The sequence below is a fragment of the Pipistrellus kuhlii genome, unplaced genomic scaffold, assembly GCF_014108245.1.
Source record: "Pipistrellus kuhlii isolate mPipKuh1 unplaced genomic scaffold, mPipKuh1.p scaffold_m20_p_7, whole genome shotgun sequence".
In the NCBI taxonomy this organism is placed as follows: Eukaryota; Metazoa; Chordata; class Mammalia; order Chiroptera; family Vespertilionidae; genus Pipistrellus; species Pipistrellus kuhlii.
In genome coordinates, this window is record NW_023425573.1 from 8,395,820 (window position 1) to 8,419,973 (window position 24,154).

The following is a 24,154-nucleotide window of genomic DNA, read 5'->3' on the forward strand; positions in this document are numbered from 1 at the left end:
GATTTAAGAGTTAACTTATACATCTATCAGTATCAAGTCTCTATTCTGGATACCGTATAAATCAGGTTACATAAATATGGAGCACTTTAAAATTCCTTGTTGTCCTAGTAAATGAGGCTAGAGTAGATTGTACTTGTATCAATAAATGCATTGATTAAACCTAAATACCAAAATTGTTTCATGGATATAAAAGTGTATAAATTATGAAGCAGTAATGGGGGAGCCTATTCCAAGTATTTAAATAATGTCCAATATTTTTCATTTATTTTGAGTCAATCATGTTATTTGATTCAGGACATTTTTGGAATTACTTTAGGATATTTGCAAATACCCAAAGGTAAACAAAAATCTCTGAATATTCAGCCTACACAATATTTGGGACAACTCACATACAGTCAGATTGCTCTATACTAATGTAATTCAATTTACCTTGCTGCAAGCAATTCAAGCATGTTTTATATATAATTCCCATGGCACTACGTTTGTGCACAGAATACACCATTCTTTGCAAACAGATTATTAGAAAACGAAGAGAGGATTCATAAATAAGAAGCACAGATATTTTGTTAGACGAAGGTATCTTCAACTTTTTCTAACTCTACAAACAAAAGAAAAACTTCATGTTAACTAAACTTAAATAAAATAAATAAAAATATACTTCTTGAGATGAAAACTAAACAACAATAAAAATGAGGTATAGATCAGTACAAAGGGAAAAAAATGTCAGCACTAGAAGACTTTAAAGGGCCAGGAAACAATCTGATCTAATTAACCCTCAGGCAGTGCCAGGAATTCACATGATCTAAATCCATTATGTCAAGTGATTGCCTAATTTATTCATAGATTTCTCCACTTAGGAATTAAAGCACACAGCCCCTTTTCTCAAGTTCTAAACAACTGCTTTCACTCTTTCCTACATAATGATATATAACCTTGGTCTTTTATATTGTTTGTGTTTGGCTCTTAAGTATGTTCAATATTATGAACCTTCTCTAAACGCTATCAAACAACACTGGTTTGGGTTAAGTGAACATGAGTGTGGAGTGCTATAGTCTACAGTCACCCTCCTAAAATATCTTTATTCCTATTTTATTTTGCTACCCAAACCAAACATTTATTTGCACTTTTATTCATTTATCCTTCAAGTATTTGTTTACACTTTTATCCATCTACTCATTCAATCATTTGATGTAGGAAAGGAGAATCTGCCTATTAAGTAAGATCAGCCTAATCAATCATGGTGATCAATAGGTTTCTGAGATTGCACCCAGATTGCTCTATCAAAACCCAAGCATGTCATCCGTCTTTACTCAGCAGGTACACACTCTAAGCATGAGGAGGGTGCCAGAGCTTCTCATCTAATCGAAGTGAGAAAAAAATTTCATATGGTAGGAACCCCAAAGAGTACGCAATTCTGTGCTAAACTTAGTGCTGCCAGTGATAACTGCTTTCAGAATTTAGAGAATGAACTGAAGTATACAAGACTTGAGTGAGTCCTGAATGAAAATCAACACTTAAATAGGAGGGAGGATATATGTTTTTAGAGTTAACACTAAGAAATTAATATGCCTGGAAACAGAAAGGTTTAATGATTGAGAGCTCAGGCATCAAAGTTTAATATTTAGTTTGATATTTATTTCCCTTGACTTGAGGGCCTCTCTGAGACCAGGATCCATAGGTCACTACTGTGGTTTTCCATGTATTTAATTTTTTCAGATCTGGGTGTTCTACTGTGTGTTTAATTTTTTTCAGGCCTCGTGTTTAGGTCTTTAATCCATTTTGAGTTAATTTTTGTGTATGGTGTGCGGTTGCAGTCTATCTTCATTCTTTTGCATGTGGTTTCCAATTTTTCTAGCACCATGTATTAAAAAGGTTTTCTTTTCTCCATTGTATGTTTTTGGCTCCTTTGTAAAAAATTAGTTGCCCAAATATATGGGGGTTAACTTTTGAGCTCTTGATTCTGTTCCATTGGTCTGTGTCATATATTATATCTTAAGTATGTGTAGACTCTTAAAAACCCAGCAATGCAGACAAACACATTTGAAGGCTGTGAACAATATTGTGTCTAAGAAGGCTGTTTAACTCAGAATTTCCCAGTCTTACTTGACTATTCACTATTAGCCTATGGCTAGAGGACTTGGCCACTTGTGATTGTCCTCTAGCCTTTCTGAGTCGATAAAAAGCTCAGGCATGATTCATTTACCTGGGATCTACTGATTTATTAAGGCTGGATACAGGAAATCTCAGATGTAACTCATTTTTCATTCATTTTGCCTGCTACAAAAACCTTCCCCAAACCTAAAAAACAAGCTTAATGTTTTCCATTTTTTTGCTATAATCTTATTTTACTTTTAAGGATTTCAGCTGAAACCTTCCCAGGCTCTCACAAATCTTTCAAGAGAATGCTGATGTACTTGGGGCTTCTGCCAGTTAGTTCCTGGATCAGCAGAGAGTAGATGGGCTTTTCCCAGCTCACTTGGAACCATCACACTTGATTAGTCAATTTCCAATTTGATCTCTATTTTAATTTTAATCCCATCATTGGATAGAGCTCCTAGTACCATTTCTCATGAACTCTAGCCAAGTGGGCATTGAAACATTAGCCTTTCCAGTCATGTCTCTTCTCTCTACAATTTGTAGCTTATGTTTGTTATAGTGACTATCTTTCTGGTGTCTTTGTTCACTCATCATTACTGTTTACAACATCCCTAATCTCTCAAACTCTGTTCATGAGACTATTTCCACTCTAGGTAACCTAACAGAAATAAGGTATTGTTGTCCATTGTTATTGATAAATCTCAGTTATTTAAAATAGTATCTGGCACAGAAGGAACACAAACATTTGTTTAATAAAGGGAGGAAGGAAGGAAGGAAGGAAGGAAGGAAGGAAGGAAGGAAGGAAGGAAGGAAGGAAGGGAGGAGAGAAATAGGTGAATGAGTTTTACATGAGACTGAAATTATATTTTCAAGTGTTAACACCTTTTCAGTCATATAAAAGAATAATAGGTGCTTCTGGTGACACCATCCTTTGTACTGAGGGGTTCTGGGGTTCTAAAGTGACCAGCTATAAACAGGGCGGGCAAACATAAGTTTACAGCTGTGAGTACATGAGACAGAGTTAATAAAACTATTGTAATAATAATAACCTGCATATCTTTTTCCACATGATCAACTGCAAACCTACATTTGCCTCACCCTATATAGTATAGTAATTTTAGTGCTTCGATAAAGAACTAAAAAGAAATTATTTTAAAAAGATTGATTTACCCAAGATTAAACAGATTTTATCATAAACTAGAGGCCCAGTGTACAAAATTCGTGCACAGGGCAGGGGGGGCGGGTGTCCCCTCAGCCCAGCCTGCACCCTTTTAAAACCGGGACCCCTTGGGAGATGTCTTACTGTCTGCAGTCGGACATCCCTCTCAAAATCCAGGACCCCTGGCTCCTAACTGCTCACCTGCCTGCTTGCCTGATTGCCCCTAACTTGCCCCCCTGCCAGCCAGATCACCCCTAACTGCCTCTGCCTGCAGACCTGGTCACCCCCAATAGCCCCCACCTGCCAGCCTGGTTGCCTCAAACTGCTCCCCTCTGTCAGCCTGGTACCTGTAACTGCTCTCCCCACCAGCCTGGTTGCCCCCAACTGCCACACCCCTGCCAGCCTTGTCACCCCTAACTGCCCCCCCCCCCTTCTGATCTGGTTGCCCAACACAGCCTGCTGTTCAGTCATTTGGTCATCCCTCACTAACCCCCCTGCCAGCCTGGTGGCCCCATGCAGCCTGTTCAGTTGTCTGTTCGGTTGTTATGGCCCCTAGCTCTTTATATACATGGATAAGTCTAAATTCTGACTCTGTTTCTAATTCAAATTAGCTAGACACTTTCTAACCATTTAATGAAACACAGATCTATTGATTAATATGTACTTTGGAGCAGGTAACATCTGTAGCTTTAGGAAAGTAAAAGAAAAATATATATTTTCCCCCATGAGCAAGAGTGAAGATTTGACCTTTAACGTAGAATAACGTTTTATTTCCAGTGAGGTGATATTTAATTTAGAATTTTTTAGCCTTACAGAGGCAATGCTGAGAAGATTCACCATAGAAGACATAGAGTCAATAAATGTATAAGAAATGTTAAGCCACAAAGTTAATTTTAAAAGTAAAAGGAAAATATCCTTTTAATTCTATAAAATTGGCAAAAGTAAAAAAAATAAAAAATAAAAAAAAGACATCAAGAATCTTCCATATACTATTAATCGGAGCAATATTCCCTTTCCAGAGAGCAAGTGGTCAAAAGCTTTAAATCTTTACACAACAGTTGGCCAAGGAATTATAGAAATTTATAATGATAAAATAATCATGATTGTTTACAAAAGTTTGTGTACTAACAGGCTCAACACATTGATATTTCTAAGAGCAAAAAATTGGAAACAACTCTTATTGCCAAGTATAATTATAGGCAAATAAATCAGGACAATATTATTCAAGAACAAACTTTACAATTAAATGATAATATAGAAGCAAAGATAAAGAAAATAATATTTAAGGTAGATTGTTCTTAAAGGACACAAATTTAAAAGCATTTGTACAATACAATCCCTTTGAGAAAAAAGATCGTAGAGGTATAAATATGTATATATTAAAATAAAAATATAGAAGGCTATTCCCATTTGACTTTTAAAGGACAAATTACAATTACTGCACCTAAAACTGAGGTAGTTATACCTCTCCACAGTAGTATTAATTTCTGCCTAAAGTATGGCCCATAAAAAAATCATTCCAAATATCATTCAGAAGAGACAACTATGCAATTGTCAAAATTCATTTAACATATATTCATTATATTATACTAGAGGCCCGGTGCATGGAATTCATGCATTGGAGAGGGGGCCCCTCAGTCCTGCCTGTCCTCTCTCAAAGTCTGGGAGCCCTCAGGGGTAGGAGGCAACCAGTGACCAAGGTAAGACGACGCCCCATCACACCTCTGTTGCTGTCACTGCTGGCAGTGCAAGCCTTGGCCAGCCCTGGTTACCTGAGCCTCAGGTGGTCCTCGGTGGCTCAGTATCTGCCATCCAAGGTTTGCCTGTGCCTTGGGCCAGCCCTGGGTGGCTGGGAGGCTCAGGAACTGGGGGACTCCAGAGGCAGGGACACGCCAGGGCTGACGGGACTGGGTGCTGCCATCTTGTGGTTGTGGGTACTGCCATCTTTGAGGGCATTGTAGTCAATTAGCATATTCCCTCCTTATTGGCTGTGGGTGCTGCCATATTTAGTGGGGGGGGGGGCAGTCAACTAGCATATTATCCCCTTATTGGCTGTGTGCTCTGCCATCTTTGCAATGGTGTGAGGGTCAATTAGCATATTCCCTCTTTATTAGATAGGATACTTATATAATGATAAACAATATTTGTAACTAATGAAATCTCACTTCAAAACAATTAAAATGAATTTGATTCATACTGAGGAGAATTTAAGTATTTTGTTCTATTCTTTAAAAAGCTCCCTTAGCTTCACATTTTTGTGAAGATGTTCTTGTATTAGCACAAAAGTTCTTTAAGAAGGAACACAGAATTTCATTTAAACATGAATAATGGTTTACAAAACAAAGGCAAGTGAGGAGGACAGGTTCATATTTGGCTTTATTTAAAATGCTTAAATAAAATGCTATCTTGCCTCAAAGATAATTTCTTTTCCTTATGGAAGTATATGAGAGAGTTGTACTTCTTAACTGTTCAGTCAACAAATGATAAAATGGTGATGGACGGAGACTTGACTTGGGGTGGTGAACACACAATAAATACAGTGTACAGATGAGGTGTCCTAGAATTATGCAGCTGAAACCTAAATAATTTTGTACATCAATAATACTCCAATAAATTCAATAAAAAGGAAAAAAAGACAAATAAAAACAACAGTGTTTAGGTATTTGTTACATTTACGTATTAGAGATGGTATGAGAAAGGTGGGATGAAATGTGCCATAACTTTTAGGCAAATCTAAGTAGTATAAAAGTACAATTTCTACACAAAAGGCATCGTTTTCCAATAAATAGTAATAATGAACTCTAAGTGAAGTTATTCTTGAAAATATATTTCTTAGGCAATGCAAAGGCAAAAAAAGCAGAAAAAATGCATTTGGACTTACAAGGAGAGAACCAAGTCTTTTTATAAAAAGGCATTTTTATGTCTTTGCTTCCAACCCAAATAGTTATTCTAAATGATTTTAAACAAAATCTGTATTATTCTGCTAGATTTAAGATTCTAGTTATGTTACTAGATATAGATACTGAGATATGATCTATATCGCTATAATTCAGTTAATATTCATACAAGTTAATATTCATTTTCACTCTTAAATGCATAGTTGTGTAAAATTTAATTATATATTAAGTTTTAGTTAACTGGAATGTTGAATTTTTAATGTCATGAGAGGCCTGCTTTGATGGCAGTGTTGCAAACTATTTGTGAAGTCAAAGTCACCCAGTTGAGTTATAACCTATGTGGTTATATTAACTATATCAATATATTAAGATATACTAAAAAAATAACATTTTATTCTTTATCTAATCGTGAAAAACTGGATCCTTTTCCATAATTCTGATGAATTTTGCTTCCCAGTCTTCATGAGTTGTTTTAATCTATGTATCTATCTTTTTCTTATATACCAAACATATCACAAGCCAGAATTTAGTTTTCCATCATTTATTAACTTCCTACATTTCAAAGCTTGTAAACTTGACGTATTTTCGGAAGAAGCTATCACTACTTGATATATTTGGGGTGCACATTCAATTTTAAACAGATTTGAGTTTTGCAGTATTAGCCATGAAAATATCCAAGGAGAACTCTCGTGTGCCTCCACCCATTTTTCTTCCAAGCAAGACATCTTTATTTCTTCCTACTGCTTTTCACTGGACATGGCTTCTAGGCCTCTCACCAATATCTGGATGCATTCTACACTGTTTTTTTTTTGTTTTTTTGTCTCTATTAAAATACTGTACTCAGACTTAAATACAGTGCTATATTTAATAATGTAATTCAATATAGGCCAGGGTAGAGTGGAACTATTGTATTCCTTGACCTGGTAACATAAAATTAGCTTTGGGGGTGGCAACTAAACACCAGAGACATCTTGAATAACTGTAATGATACCATGTCTCCCAAACTGTACATCTGTACACTTCAGTTCCTTTAACTGGAGTCCAGGATATTGCCTTTCTCTCTCACCACCTTCTCTAAAAGGTAGAGAGGTGAGCACACCTCTCCTGAGTCTTCCTCTCTACCTGAATTTGGCTTCAGAAAAAAAATCGTATCTATCTGAAATTTTATTTTTAATTTACTTGTATACAACATTATCATGTATTTACCCAAAGGGAATGAAAACACAATAAGAGTAAATAAAGCCTTTATCTTGTTTACCTAGGATATTGCCTGGAAAATAGTATCTAAGAATGCCTCTTAGATGAATGCATCCATCATTACTTGTTAAATTATATCTTCTTCAATTCCAGAAGAAATGATTTGAATGCTAATTCTGTCTGTTTAACATATTACCCAACTCCCTGAGACAATATCTACTAAAAATTTGGAAGAACGCCTTTCATGCCTTCATCCAAATTATATGTATCTATTCTTCATCAAATTCTGTTGTTTTATTAGAATATAATGAGAAGATCCAGAGTCTTATAGTATATATTATTTAATTCCTTCCAGAGTGACAATGAGCTTTAATTAGCACATTTGGGGAAAGGGCATTCTAATGCTATTACCTATCTGAGTGTATAATTTGGTTCATGTATCAATTAAAAAAATGAATTAAATTCTTTTAAAAAGACCAATGCAAACCATAACATTTCCCTGACCTATCAGTCTACGAATTCTATCAAAAAGGAACTCAGACTTCTGTTGTTTCAGAGATCCCATTGAGGTTGCTGGTAACCACCATTCTCCCCACCCCCTTTTCATTGTGCAAACAGGGAACTCCTCTGAGGATGAGCATTTAGATCAGGAGCTTCACCAGTTGCCTCTGGAATTCATCATCTTTGTGAAAATTGGTAATTTGTTTCCTGGCCTACTCTTATTAATTTCTACTAATCAGGGACAGTCACTTAATAATCACAATCCTTTTGGTGTACACGGATATAAATTGTCTAGTCTTTCACTTGCTAGAAACTGTGCTTTTCCAATTCGAACATCTTTCTCTTGTGCAGATGAAGATAAAGTTAACACAGGAACTGGGTGACTGCTTTCCACCTGACAGTGGTCAGCTAAGCTAAGCAATGGGCCACCACACTTTCTTTTTTGTGAGCTAAAAATAGCTTGTGTGTCTAACTCTGTAAGCATTGCAAGCTTCATCTCAAACAGCTGGCTAGCTCTTCCAGTACTTTTATTTACTTACTTACTTACTTATTTATTTATTCATTCATTCATTCCATTTGCTTCTCTCTTCCTCTTTTCTACACAGTCAATGTTATCAGCTAGTTCTGAAAACAACCCACATTCCTATCTTCAGATGCCTCTCCCTTTTCTTCCTCTCTGAGATAAGCTATCATCATCACGCCAGTATTTCCTTTTGGAAGTCTTTTGAGTTTTCTGTTAGGTTCTGTTAGGGTTTTAATCTAGGTACATGCAGCAAACATCATTTCTCTCATTTACTACTGAATCCTCAGTGTTTAATCTCTTTCCTGGCACACAGTAGACACTCAATAAAAGTGTTTAATAAACAAATAACTTTCTTGGTAATTCCTTCATTTGGACTTCCTAAAGCATACACCTGACTGTGTCTGTATACTCTTCCTCATTTACTGGAGATGGTAGACACTTTCTTTTGGTGTTCCTATTAATTCTTTACCAACCAGGTCTTTTATTTTTAAATAGGTCAAAGTTTTTATCTTAAATAGCAGTTCTTGATTCAGTTTTTACCATCTTCTGAGGTATTACTTATTGATGGTCAATAAAGAAGATCTATTGATATAAACAAACATTTATATTTATTAATATATTAATGGCCTGGTGCATGAGATTTGCGTACTTGTGTGTGGGGAGGGGGGGCGAGGAGGGGAGGGTGACCCCTCAGCCCTGCCTGTACCCTCTCACAGTCTGGGTGTCCAACTGACGGCATAGGTTCACTCCCCACTAAGCCCTCAGAGGGACATCCTTAGAGCTGTCACAAAGATGAGAGAGGCTCCCATTACTACCACTGTGCTTGCCAGTCGCGAGCTATGAGCCCAGCTTCTGGCTGAGCAGTGCTCTCCCTGGCGGAGCACTCTGACCACCAGGGGACAGCTCCTGCATTGAATGTCTGCCCCCTGGTGGTCAGTGTGTGTCATAGCGACCTGTCATTTCTGCTGTTTGGTCTATTTGCATATTATCCTTTTATTATATAGGATATTCACTGGTATGTGTTATATTAATATAATATGTAATTTATAAACTAGCATTATAGTTATTAGAAATACACTTTAATAAAAATCCTGATACATTCAATGTTCAGGATTTTTGTCTTATTACTAACAATATCCAAGGAAGAATTTCACTATACAAAAAGTTAATTTTAAAAATTAATTATAAAAGTAGAGTGGGGTTAATTAACATTTTCATGTCCATCTTCGGCCTAACATTAGATGCCTAACTACTCTCTGATGGAAACGTCTAATATTTATGAAGGGGTTATATTCAAAATGTGAACCAAATATTTACCTTTGTTGATATGAAAAATCAGTTGATTTATAATTTACTTCAGCTGTGAGTGTCTGCAAATATTTTCTGTCTTAAGACAAATTTTGAACAAGCCACTAACAAAATAAAATTGCTAAACCCAAAGGAAAATCATCCAGTTTATCGTCTTGATTTTAGGGACTCCTAACACATGCACTTTTTAAAGAGACTGTGAGGCATGGAATGCTAACAATCTTCATTGTCGGGAAACTTCCGAAAATGCTGCCTGCATGCCTCATGCATCACTTAGAGCTCATTTCCTCTCACTGCACTGGGCTGGACAGCTGGCCAACATCTCCCATCTGCACCGCCCTCAGGCTCCTCCTAACTGTGTTACAGGGTGCTCTTCTGAAATAGGAGTGCTACTTGGAGGCCAATTTAAAACAGGAGAGAAAACATTAAAAAAAAATCTTATGTGAAATAACATTATAAACTTAACTTTGAATTGAGCTATGCAGTAGATTAGGTCAATGAATGGGCCAAAGTACTAAAATGCTGTCCCTAGAATAATTCAGAGGAATACTTAAAAAGTATTACTGGCTCGTAAAACACCAGGCCTGGAAATTAAAGATGTTTATTTCTCAACAAAAAGTCTTTGACTGTAACTCTCTGGCACACTGCCAACAAGGCCAGCTCTTTGGGGGAAAACCCTATGCCAAAGGCCAAAGAGGCAGCTGTGTTATTCAGCTCCTGAGAGCTTCCAACTCAACACCCACACAAGCTCAATTATGAACAAATTAAAGGGATCCAGGCTGAACATAGTAATTCTGGTAATTTAAATAAATAGAGGAAGGTCTACAATTAGTAGGAAAAGATTGATTTTCTGGAAAACCCAGAAAATGACACCCTAACCCCCTTTGAATAAGCATAGTTACATCTAATTATTTAAAAATAAATTTCCTCTTATTCATTATTTTAATCATTCTTGATGTTACTTAAATGTGGCCACATGCATGCTGACAAAAGTATCCACCACATATTAAGGTAGAAGAGCCTAAAAAAAAAATCTTTAATGGAAATATAGGAACTATTGACACTAAGTAAAGTTATAACTAGAGTTTTATACCTATGTTGCAGAGCACATAGAAAATATTAATCATTTATACATTTTACAAATGCAGAGAAAAATTTCAAGTCATTCAGATATTAAATATTGGGGAATCTATTAATATAACTCACCATTTTAATAAAATAAAGAACAAAATTCCCATAATCATTCTGAATAGATCATTAAAATAACTTAATAAGATGCAGCATACATTCCTGATTAAACAAAAAGAGCAAGTAAAAATATTTTTAAGAAGATAGAAATACAAAAATCTTATTCAACCTGGTGAAAACATTTCTACCAGGAACCATCAGCAAACATGGTGATAGACACACACACACACACACACACACACACACACAAACACTCTGTTTAATTTTTAAATTTATTTTGATGAGCTGATCTAAAGTTCATGTAGGAGAATAAATGCCTATGAAGAGCCAAAGTAATTTTATCAAAGAAGAAAAATCAGAGGAAGAGTATCCTGCAAGTTATCAAAATATATGATAGCATGATAATCTAAAAAGGATGGTCCTGGCATGGGACAGACTCATATAACAACAGAACAGCATGTCTAGAAATCAACTTAGGCAGCAAGGGAATTTTGTGTGCAATGTGACTGCATTCTGAATTAATGGGAAAGAGATGCAAAAGTCAATAGACATTACTAATAATTTGTCTAACTTACATGGAGAAAAATTTTCCACTCATAAGCCATGGATAATATTACATCACAATTTGCTACACACTAAAAACAAAGAACAAAACACATACACACAAAAAAAATCAACAATAAGACTTTAAAAGTACTAGAAGAAAATATATAAGAATAAAACTCAAGAGTCATGAAGGAAAAGATGAAAATATTTGACTATAAGGCAAAAACCTTTTTATAGTAATGAGTATCATGCTCAAGCTACAAAAGAAAAATTGTAAGAAATTATTTGCAACATATGTAATATTCTTAAGAAGAGAAAAAGAATTAATTCATAGAAACATTGGCAAAGGATATGAATAAGAAAATTATAGAATAAGAAATACAAAAAGGTCTTCTAAGCCCCCAAACATAAAGAGCTGCTAAAATTCCCAATGAAGCCTAAATTCAACCAAAAGGGGAAATGTAAATTGTAAATCAAGATTCATTCATATAACATAACACCACACATATCTTACAAAGAAACACAACATATAAGATAGACACTTGTATGTAGATGGGGCAGCAAATTAGAGTACTAGAAGGATGCACACAGCAAACTGCTTTAAAACTATGTTTGTGTCTGGAAGGAGAAGGCTTTCTTTTTTATAATAAGGATTTTGTGGCTTCAGAAACCTAAGTGAAAATAAGTAAATAGAACTTGTTCATTTTAAAGTAATTTGAACATATAAACAACGACTCATCAGTATTTGAGTTAAAACACTAGCTTAGCCCCAGCAGCAAAAAATGAAACAAATCAAAGAAGGTGCCGATTGGGCCTGTTAGCTTTTGGAGATTCCTACACACTTGATACAGGAGCAATATCCAAAATAAATTAACTAGACAACAACAGGAGGTTTTGTTTTGCTTCAATTATTTTATTTTATTTTTTTACTTTGTGAAAAATAGTTCTAATAGTGACCCTCAGAGCCCTTTGCAAGACTGTTAGCTTTAAATTGGCACTTTCTGGAAGGAACCACATGTTGATGATTACTTTAAAAAATTTTTTTCCAGCATATTTTACCACTTCTGCTGTATAGTGCATGTTAGCCAATGCTCTTAGTTTGGCGTTAGTGTCCTGAAGAACCCCAATTCTGTAAGCTGAACAAACATTACTATTATCGTTGTCAACTATGGCATAAGTACGATGAAATGCAATGGGTGACTACTCACCATACATATTTTGCAAGGACTGTTTCAACTTGAGAGAGAAAGGCTCTTCAAAACAAACTTATCAGCAACAAGAAACATCCAAAGAAATACCATTTCTGGATACAGATTTGATATTTTTCCTTCCTTAAGTTAAAATGGATGCTGTTTTCTTTTTCACAGTTTTTTTTTTTTTTTTTTTTTAGAACCATAGTGCTGGCCACTTTGAAAAATTATATGAGGAAAACCGTAATATATTTCTCCTCCAAAATGAAGAGCAGTTTTTATCCATTCATCTTCGTCACAGAGGAGTTGGGAAGACTGAACAGGAAATGTTTATCAAGCACTTTATGAAAATAAATTGCCCTTTAAATTATTAGTAATAACCTATGTCATTGTCACACATTATTGCTCTGTTTTTTCAAAGGATCACATGAGAGAAAATACCCCCTTTTGCCAGTGCCCAGCACTGCATCTTTGGTAAGGCTTTCTACCCGTCTTTTACTATAGCTTATTAGAGTGAATGTGTCCCAGGGATCTGTCCAATTTATAGAAAATAGGGTGAATTTCTCTTGTTTCGTCATGAACATTTTTCTGAACTCCTGTAAATGAGTTTACAGATAAGCACTATTTATCAGAGTGTTTTGTAGAACATGCAGTTTTGATTATTCTATTTTCTACTATTTGCTACTAATGAAATATGTAATATGCCTCAAGAAAAAACATTGGCAAAGCATGGCCTCTGAGCATTCAGGAAGCAATGAATAATTCGCTGAGAATTTATGTTGTACCCACACTCCTCTCTAAACATTTGCTCTCCCCAAGAGCCCAATGGGAGGGCAGCAATGTCCTTGGGTATCTGAAAAGTTTCCGGGGTGCCACGTTTGTGCATGGGCCTTGGATCTGCCCTGGGTTCCCTGTGGGGCTCAGAACCTCAATGAAGTTGTTCAGGCAACACCGAGGTAACCCTGGCACCCTCAGTCTGGCAAACAAAGGACCCCTCTTCGCTCCAGTGTTGGGGAGATGGGCATTTAAAGACATGAATCCTTTGCTGCCATTCCTGCCCATCACCCACAGAGAGAGGAAATCCTGTGGAAGAGGATGCATTTAACCACATTATCTTCCCAGGCCCTGCGACACATGTGTATGTAAGCAACGGAAAGTCTCCAGCAGAAGCGAGAGCATAGATCCAAAGGCAGGTGAGTTAAATGCTAATGGTATTCACATCCTCCGGAACGAATCATCATTTTTTTCTGACCTATATGGGCCACTTTATAAAAATAAGTCATCTATCTCTCTTTTACAAAGGGAAGGGGTAATTACAGTGAAGCATGTGAGAGGAAGTGAGAAGATAGGATAACCAATACCCGCTACTCTAGGCTTCAGTAGGCCCTGACCTGTAAGGCTGGAGTTGAAGAAACAAAGGCAGGACATTAGGGAAGACAGATGGACTGAGGCTGGAGAGCTGACCTGGAAGTCACCCCACCCTCACTTACCAAGGTCCATGCTCTTTGAGGCTTTCAGACTCATGGATTCAGGCTGCCTGGCTGGTGTCACAGATCTGAAGTTGATGTGCTGATCTGGAAAATACACAGCTGGATCCATCCCAGAACTGGGGAAAAAAGCCAGATGCCATTTTTAGGTATAGAATAAAATCAATCTCTCTCTCTCTCTCTCTCTCTCTCTCTCTCTCTCTCTCAGAAGCCCCATTTTGAACAGAGACCCTCATCACTCTCTTTGCAGCACACAACTATGCATTTTAAACTAATTCTTGAATATCAGGTTTCTTTCATGAGATGTAGCAATTTCTTTTTCATATACCGGCGTATAAGACGACCCCCTAATTTTACAGTTAAAACATAGGTTTAGGCCTATATTCGCTGTATAAGACTACCCCCCCTTCAAAGAAAAGACTTACGCTGCCATCAAGATCTGCAGGTAATTTTTGTGCAATTTTGGTCTTTTGCCCCCGATTTTCGGTTGACTTTTTTTCGTTTCAAAAGTTGTCTTATACGCCAGAAAATACGGTATGTTATCACGCTCTAAAACTTAAATAAAATATTCTCTGGCTAATATGGTGTTTTCCTCTTGACTGGTTCCCGCTAATTGGGATCCTTTGGTACAATCCATAACTCTGAGTGTGTAAGGCGAGGCAGGAATGCACAGGCACTTCAAAGGATGTCGCCAGATACCAGCAGAGACTAGATTCACGTTAGATGTCTATGGGCTAGGCATGCCTTTCCTCTAAAAAAAGTGAAAGGGAATCCCTTAGAGAAAACCATCCCTTTGAATGACTGATGGCTGCAGCAGTCTGATTTTCTACTTTTTTTAGGTCTAGGATCTAAAACTAATGTTAATGCTGAGCAAATAGTCTACTCATCAATAATACTGAAAAGGAAATAGCAGGGAAAGCCCACTTGACAATTTAGACACAAGATACATCAAATGTTCATTATAGGGTTCCTAATACTTGTAGTCAATCTCATAGAATTCTATTTCTGCTGAACACTGTATTTATTTTACTTGAAGATGGAGGAAATTATATAAGGGAATTACAGATGAGAGCTTCTTTCTTGATCTGGAAGTAAATTATATATATACTAGTGGCCTGATGCACAAAATTGATGCAAGAGCAGGCCTTAGCAGTCACAGCAGCTGCCTGTTCCCTTCCTTGCAGCCCCAGCTGCAGCTTCTGCTTCATCCAGGAGGTCATCTGGAAGGATGTCTGGTCTAATTAGCATATTATGCTTTTAATATATATATATGTATGTATATGTATGTATATGTATGTATATGTATGTATGTATGTATATATGTACACACACACACACACACACGGGAGAAGGTTATAATTTCATATACTATATTAAATTAAATTACAGCAATCTTCTTGGTACTCCTGTATGTTCAGAAGGTAATTATGGGTAAGTATGGTGGTTCATTTTAACATAACTTTATCCTAAAAATCTTAAATACAGTGAAAACTCAAGTCAAGTATCTTGGTGAGTCTGAAAGTAGTGAGGCTGAATTTTTTAAACAGTTGATATTTGACACTATAAACAATAAAACAATGACAACAAAAATAAACTATTATGAATGAAAACCCTTCTAAAATGTACAAGGGATCTCAGTGTCTTAACCAAATATTCCAAAATAAATTTAATCTCATTGAAACTCATTAGTCATGCATATTTAATATTGCCTTACAGCAATATTAAAATTAATGGGCAGCTATGTAACATTGTTGAATGAATGAATGAATGAATGAATGAACCTCCATTATTGTGATGTAGTGGGGAGATGAAAGAAGTACAAATACCACAGTGGGTCTGCCCAGTTCTAAATCCTGGCTACTTATTAGCTGTGGGCAAGTTATTGAACCTCTCCATGCTTGAATTTCCTTATGTAGAAAATGGGTATAATTACACTCCCTGTCTTATAGTGTTGTTAAGAGATAAAGTGATTTAAGTTTGTAAAGTCAGGAGAATAGTGTCTCTTCAGGGTAAGTGCTATAGAGGCTTTTAGGAAACAAGCAGATTAATAGATCTGCTTAAGCTTCCCAAATGAATGCAAATTTCTTCTTTTTGAGTTCCCCAGGCTTTTTACAGGTTACTTAGTCTTCTCTGCTTTTTCAGCCTCTTGGTAAGTCTGTATCTGAGACCCATTTGCTCTTGTTTAGAAGGGTAATGTGGTACAATGGTCAGGGCCCTGGGCTTGCGAGTGAGAGGTGAGAGACCATGGCTTCAGTGTCCTAGTGCACTAAATGAATAGTAATCACACTGACTCTATATGGTTATTGTAAGGATAATTTTGAAATTTGTTAATATTGACAATGGTGCACACAATAAGAGCTCAATAAGTGAGCTATTAATTCTTTTCTTTATTTCTGCAGGTTAGATTGGTCTTTGAATGAGGGCCTGAAGCACTCTACAGTGAAGAGATTATATGTTTTCACAAAAACTTCTTAAGACGTTTAAAACTGCTCTTTCGGTTTTGAAGTTTATTTTATTTTTTTACTTCTTTCTTGATGTTTGTCTACATTTTCAATCGACAAAGCCACTGACATAGAAAATGTACTAGATGTGGTGTCTAGTGATGGCAAAATACGCCAACTGTGAACAAAAATCCTTGACCCACTAGTGCTATTGCCTCTGGCTTTGCATAATGACAACACTTTCACTGCTTCAGCTCATCTTAAAGAACTCAGATGCTACTGTGACTGTGAGTTCCCCCTCAGCCTCCTGTTTGGAAGCACTTGCCTTTAATGATGTTATCTGACCTCCATGTGCACTTAGTCTTTCATCCTTTGATCTCTTGTGATGATGCGGTTTTAGTGTCAGAAAGACTCATGGGCTTCATAGAATCAGAGCCTTTCAGAGCCAGAAGGCGGGAAAGGTCATCTCATCTAACTCTCCATCTTGTAGATAAGACACTCTGGGCCCAGAGGGGAGGCTGAAGTTTCAAGGTCACACAGCTGGCCAGTGGCCTAGCCAGGATCCAAACTGTGGCTTCTTGAACTTTTCCCAGAGCCACAAACACATCGGCTAAAATGGTGGCCAACCTGAGGCACAGGTTGTTGCTGATCCTGAGTCCAAACAAAGTGAAATGTTTCTTATTACTATAGATTTGCTCACTCTCTGATGCTTCTTGCATTTTAGATTGACTTTTTTGTTTGTTTGTTTCAGGAAAGGGTTGCATATCATGAAATAAAAGAAAACTAGAGTCAGTCCAAACAGATGCCATGCGTTATAACGAAAGTCTTTAGGAGGAGGTTTAGGACCAACATGAATGGTCCTCATTGAAACTTGGGCCCCCTGCTCAAGGAAGACTGTGGGAATCTACCCAAAAGAGTAACATACTAGTTAATGGCACTTCATTGTCTTAGATTACTTTACAAAAACACACATGCATTGACAAATTAAGGCTAAAAACTCAAATTTACCCAGACTCTTGGGAGACAACCTTCTCTATCTCCATTAAAAACAAACAAGCAAACAAAACAATAAAAGCTGATAATACCACTTGATGAAATAACATCAAGTAAGGTCCTGTCTAAATAAAGTGAATTTCTTTTTGTAGATATATTGATATATAACCAAATAAATAAAATTAACCATAGTGATATATACATCCACTACCATCCTTTTGAATGTGACCAAGTGTACACTTGCAATGGTCAAGTGTATATGACCAAGTGTATCCTTGCAATGAATTTGAAGCTGATATCAGCTTGGCAGATAGTTAAGGATGGAAGTAAGTCTAATATGGCATTATGGGATTAAAGCCAATGGGAGCATACAGGCACTTCAGTAATGAGTGCAGCACTGAATTAGTTAACATGCCAATAGTTTAGGCATGGAAGTTTGACTAGCAAAACAGTCTGCAGTTTTATGCTACGTATGAAAGATTCTTCAAGTGGGAGAGTGGCACGATGATTGGAAAATGTGACGCATGTTACTCTTGAAGGAGTCTGTGTGTGCTCATGGCTGAGTAGGCCGCAGTGGATGCTGCGGGAAGCTGGACGTTGACAGCAGGCCGCAGACATGCGACAGGTAAAGGCTGTGTTTTCAGCATGAATAACCAGGGGATCTATCAGATAAGAATGATACTCAATGTCAAATTATGCTGCATAATGAATGAACGGGGTAGCATGAGACACACACCAGTGTCCCGAGTGTGGTGACAAGTCTGGAATGTGACAGACATGTAGGACCCAGGCAAGAATGTGCAAGGAGAACTGTCTGAAATAAAGCTGGGGGATAAGTTTTTAGGGGCATGCCAAAAATCATGTCAGAAATCCGAGGTGTCCACAAATAGGTTTCAACAATTAGCTACTCTGAGTGAGAAAAGATGAGTGTGTGTGTGTGTGCGTGTGTGTGTGTGCATGTGTGTGTGTGTGTGTGTGTGTGTTAGAGAGAGAGAGAGAAAGAGAGAGAGAGAGATATGAATCAAGATAGAAGGAAATAGACAACAACCAAATATTGTCTAAGCTGTTACTATATTCTGTCTGCTGTTAATTTGCCATGAAATATCACTATAGAAAATAAATTTCCTTATTGATATTTATTTACTTTTTACTCAGACACATATATTCTAAATTTTTGTCTGCTAATTACTGATATAATGCTACAACTAAGTTCAGTAAAGCCCCGATTTTATTTGGGTTCAAAGTGCAGGCATTAGGTTTGATCCAATCTATTTTTCACTCTTCATGCAACAGCAGTTTCTGCTCCATAAGACTGGCTCCATCCCTAAAGCGCCGCTTCCCCTTTTAGAGGGCTTTCAAAGTTCATTTATTTATTTACGGATTTTGAAAGACAGAATGGCCTCCCAGCCTCCTTTGCTCAGCCATCCTGGACCCCTTCCAATTCTTCCTCCACCCCAAGTTTCACACATCCAAACCCCACTGCTGCTGGTCACCTAGGCAACGTAGCAGCTCGCAGGATGGTGCAGGTCAGGAAATCCCAGGAGGGAGAGCGTTTCAAAGCTTTAGATTTGTTCCTTCTATCTCAAACACGTCCTTGGCTCCGTTTGTTCCTCTCCACCATGCTGCTCTTCCCTCCATTCTGCTCTTCCAGTCCCCAGACTGCAACCTTGTCTAGGGCTTCTTCTGTCCACTCATGACCACCAAACATATGGACCTGATATTGTCACCCAGGCTTGAAATCCTTCAGTGCTTCTCTGCTCTCTATAGAAGCCGGTGCCCAGAGTGAGAGACAATACCCTTCCCATTGATTCTCTCCCAGGTACCAGATGCTTCAGCCACTCTGAGCATGCTCTGTAAGACCCACTCCCTTCGTTTGGGTTTTCCTAACCCAAATTGCCCTTCCCACCATTTCTCTGCCTCCTAAGCTCCTTTCTCTTCTCCAAGGGACCATTTAGACATCACTTCTCCTGTGTGAGCTTCCTCGCTCCCTGCAGGCAGAGTTACTGGCCAGCAGATTGTATTATATCTGATGCTCAGCAAGCAGGCTCCTTCCTGCTGTGTGTCTGTCTCTTCCAAAGAGCCTGCATTGCTCAGGGCACGGGTGTTCTCTAATCTGTGTACCTTCTGCAGTGGCCAGTTTAGAGCTCCATAAATACTTTTGGGTGGATGAGTGAGCAAATTAATACTCTAATACTGTGGAGGAGAAATAGAGAATCAGGTTTGAGACAATGGCATACTTTTAATTGAAAGATTACTGTTGATAAATAGAGCAATTCTAGGGAAGGGATGAGGACAGAAGCCAAAACACAGAAGGTTAGGGAGGGAGAGGGGAAACAGAAATGGAAATTACTATTTCAAATCATGTGATGAAGATTGACAACAGTAGGGGCCAATATAAGCTGTTTGTATAGACCATGGAGAAAAGCGCTTTACAGAAAAGGTCAAGAAAAAAAAATCTGTGGAGACACTGAAGCATCCAAAAACACACTTGCTAATTCTCACTAATTCTATCTCTGTGACATCTCTGAACTCTCTCTCTCTCTCTCTCTCTCTCTTTCTCTCTCTCTCTCTCTCTCTCTCTCTCTCTCTCTCTCTCTCTCTCTCTCTCTCTCTCATCTTGTTAGCATAGGCAGCTAGTTAGGGATTAACAAAAAGAGAAGGGAGAACACTGCCTGAGGCTGATTAAATCTGGAAACTATAGTTTCAGTCACACAGGGGAACAGCTTCCATCACTGCCAAACAGACTTATAACATCCTAGGGGGAGGAAAGACTGGTTTTCCAATGTCCCCCTTCCCTGGATTAAAGGGGGGAGAAATGGTTAAGGGGAAAGTCTTTTCTTTGGTTCATAAAAGGGAGGAAACACCTGGGAAAAGGTGGGATTGGACAAGGGCAAAGCCTAGCATCTAGGAAGGAGACTGGCTAGGGGAGGCACCGCAGAGCCCCAGGAAGACCCAGGAAACATATTGGCTAGTTTGAAAGAAAGCTTACCTCTTCCCAAACCCAGGGAAACATAGGTAAACTTAACAAAAGCCCCAGTCTCTTTAGCAGCCATGGGCCTGAAGCACAGTGCTCACAGAGCTGATCTCAGGCCAGACTGAGGGGAAGAGACTAAGCTAGACTCCTGGGCCTCTGATGTGGGGGTACAGGCAGGCAGGGGGCACAGCTCTGGGCCCTAGGGACAAGTGCAAACCTGTGGCATCTGAAGGTAGGCTTCTTCTGCAGTGATATGGTTTTAACCCAGCTGGTCTGGATGTGGGCGTGGTGTACTGGGGGCAGTGAATGCCACCTACCAGCTGTGTGCCAGGGAAGTGCTGCCTCATCGAGCGTGGCAGCCTTTTCAATGGCGCGCTAATAAATCTTGTCACTATTGCTTAAAATCCTCCTTCATGATTGTCCCTGAAATGCCTTTCGTGTGACACCACAAGAACCTGTTTCCAGAGAGTGTGGGCAGACCTGCCTTGGTGCCTCTTTCACTGGAACACTCTGAGGCTTCTCCCATCCTCCCCAGGATGGTCCTCAGTACCTTTCACTCTGACTGTCACAGAAGGTACCCGAAGAGGCTGTGTTTCCAGTGAACCTTAACCGTCCTCCCTTTTCCTAACCTATGTCTCACCCCCCAAACCTGGTCACAACATGCTCCTGTCTGCTGAGACCCTACTCGCATGTTAAGATGCATCTCAAATGCCACTTTTCTCCCCTCATGCTTTCTGGGTGCTCTGTCTGGAAGCATTCTCCTCCTCCTTAGACACCCAGAGCATTTTATCTGTATCACTTCTGTAAAGACCACTTTGTACCTTGTGTCCTGCTGGCCACTTTTACCGACTAGCCTGCCACCTTCTTGAGGGTAGGATTTACATCTGGTTTTTCTTTGCGTTGTCCCAAACAGTTTTGCACATATACACAAGTAGAATAAATAAAGTATTCTTTAAAAGGAATATTTAATGCCGCCAGTCTGTCATTTTTGATTCAGGATTGAGGCAGGCAATAAAAATGAATGCACAAAATTAAATATATCCTGATATTCTTTTAAAAATCCCCAAGAGACAGAGATCTAGAGCATGAGTATGATTAACAATCTATTTTGTGAAACTGTCTTTACGTGAGATAGCTGACTTAAAAAAAAATGTTGGAATCAGAGATAGCTAATATAGGTAAGCTGCCAGCTATTTTTTTGTTGTGTTGCTTTAATTTTTAGCAGATTGTAATAAAAAGTATAATAGGGATAAACGTCAGCATTGCTGCAAGAAAAATGAAAAAAAAATTCACAGGATTATCATGGGACATAGAATAGAATAGAATGCACAGTTTTAAATGGCCATAATAAATATAGAAAATAGCAAAGGGACAATTTAATGAGTTTTAAAATTCATCAGAAGAACAAAATCTATGAATTCCACTAGTTAAATGGTGTATATGCTTAGCAAATCTCTCTCTCTCATGCTTGTGTGATTCTAAAAAATATTGATTTTTTTTGGTTTCTATTACAAAATGGATATAACATTGGGCACTCTTTGCAATATTTTAGATTATATATGGCATTGCTTTAATTTCTAGACTCCATTAACTTTCTGGGAACAGCTATTTCATAAAATACCTTTAGGGTTTGCCAATTACAAAAGAAGAAAAATATAAAAAAACCCAAGCTTTATGTCTTCTCAGTTTTTGCTTTATAGCTTCCCATATAACTTTTCTTAGATTTCCACTCTTTCCAAGGCTTTAACTTGGCAAAAGAAAATCCAACCATTTTCTTAAAATATTTTATCATCTATGATGAGCCTTAAAAAATTCCAAGAAGCAAAATACGAACAAGCGAATCTATCAACTATGAGAAGCCTTCACTGGAAAGGAATCATAGGCACTCTGATATTTCCATTCTGGAAAGAAACAGAGTTAAAATAAGGTTTCTGGGATTTCCCCGAAAACCTATAACTAGGAACATTTATGGTGTATCATTTTATCGATGATACCTGTGGCTGTAATCTTCGAGGCCCAATTCCAGAACGGGAAGTGGTGATGGAGACGGAGGTACTTCGCTCTCAGCCCATCCATCACTGGGAAGCAATGGCTCTATAAACAAAGAACAAATGAAGCTGTAGTAAACGGGGGGCAGGATCATTCAGTGCCTGCTGCTGCTTCAGTCCAGCTCTCAGACAAAATTTTCATCAGCACATAAACCAACCTCGAAATAAACAAATCCTCAGACGGAATGGGGAGATTTGTAGGGGAGCTAGGGCAGCCTGGACAAGGAACTCTAAGCCTGCTAATATGTTTTTAAGCTGGTGACCTGCTGGCAACTCCTGGCAAGTCCATGCATCTTGACTACCTTTTTCCATCTCAGGAAAGGCTGACACACGTTCCTTCCCTGTGATGAGTGGAAGATTAACAAAGCTATTTCTTTCATGACAACAGTTTTATAAACAAGATTCTGTAATGAATGCTCTGGATTAGATGGTGACTTAAGCATTCGCCTTAGTGACAAAAAGTACTTGAAAAAAATCATGAGATGCAGTATATCCACTCCCCATTTAGACACAGTAGAGGGAAAAATACTCTTTTTGCATCTGTTTCATAATCGAAACCTCTAGGCTTGGGGACTTGGAAGCAAAAAGACTGCAGACTGAATCTTGATTTTTCTATCCACCAAAATGTATGCTTTTCAGTCTAATCTTTTGCACTAGACTGTCAGATCTAAGGAGGGACAGCAGAGATCCTATGGCCATCAAGGCTAAAATATTTATTCTCTGGCCCTTCACAGGCAACATTTACTGACCCTTGCTTTAGACTACTCTTAAGGACACTAAAGGCATTGCATTCATCTTTACATCTCTGATAGTGTATTCTACACAATGGAGAGATCCAATAAATATCAGTAAGATTGAAAAGTATAATTCTATTTCTAATGACCACTGCAGAGATAGTGCCTTCCATGCTATGGAGGGGTGGATGGATACATGCTTGTTTTCATGAGAAGACACATCAGGAATAATTGTACTATTAGGTTTTTACCTCAAAGGACCCCAGGAAACACGGATTCAGTGGGATAGGACATAGAACAAAATGTTCGATTTGGGGAAGGGATGAAAGGTTTAGAGGTGACCCCTGTGGCTGATCCTGGACAGACTTGGGGCAATGGGTGACTGAGGCAGGAGATGGAGAACATGTGAGCTGACATGGAGGGGAAGCAGGGAGTAGGGCAGGAAGGGAGAAGTAATCCTATATAATAAAAGGCTAATATACAAATTGACCAAACTGCAGAACGACCGGTCGCTATGATGCACACTGACCACGAGGGGGCAGGAGCTGTCCCCTGGTGATCAGTGCGGGGAGCACCATTCAGCCAGAAGCAGTGAGCACAGTGGTGGTGGCAGGAGCCTCTCCCGCCTCCATGGCAGAGCTAAGGATGTCAGACTGGAGGCTTAAGCCTGCTTCCCCAGGGTAATGGGTCTAAGCCGTCAGTTGAACATCCCCTGAGGGCTCCTGGACTGTGAGAGGGTGAAGGTTGGGCAGAGGGACCCCCTGGCCCTCCCTGAATGTACGAATTTTGTGCACTGGGCCTCTAGGAACAAATAAGAAGCAAACTGTGCTTAGGCTATTCCTTGGCCCACAGAGAGATCTGCCAGCAAGAT

General features: G+C 38.4%; 1 protein-coding gene across 5 annotated transcripts in view; it reads right to left on the reverse strand.

Moving 5' to 3' along the window:
• PARD3B (par-3 family cell polarity regulator beta) overlaps positions 1-24,154 on the reverse strand; it is an 861,922-nt gene that overhangs the window by 335,822 nt on the left and 501,946 nt on the right. For all 5 annotated transcript variants that reach the window (XM_036420516.2, XM_045575575.1, XM_045575573.1 and 2 more), the window contains exons 14-15: positions 22,496-22,595; positions 14,097-14,212 (exon numbers count right to left, since the gene is read on the reverse strand). In XM_036420516.2, the coding sequence (XP_036276409.1) occupies positions 14,097-14,212; positions 22,496-22,595 (216 nt within the window). The remainder of the gene's footprint in view (positions 1-14,096; positions 14,213-22,495; positions 22,596-24,154) is intronic.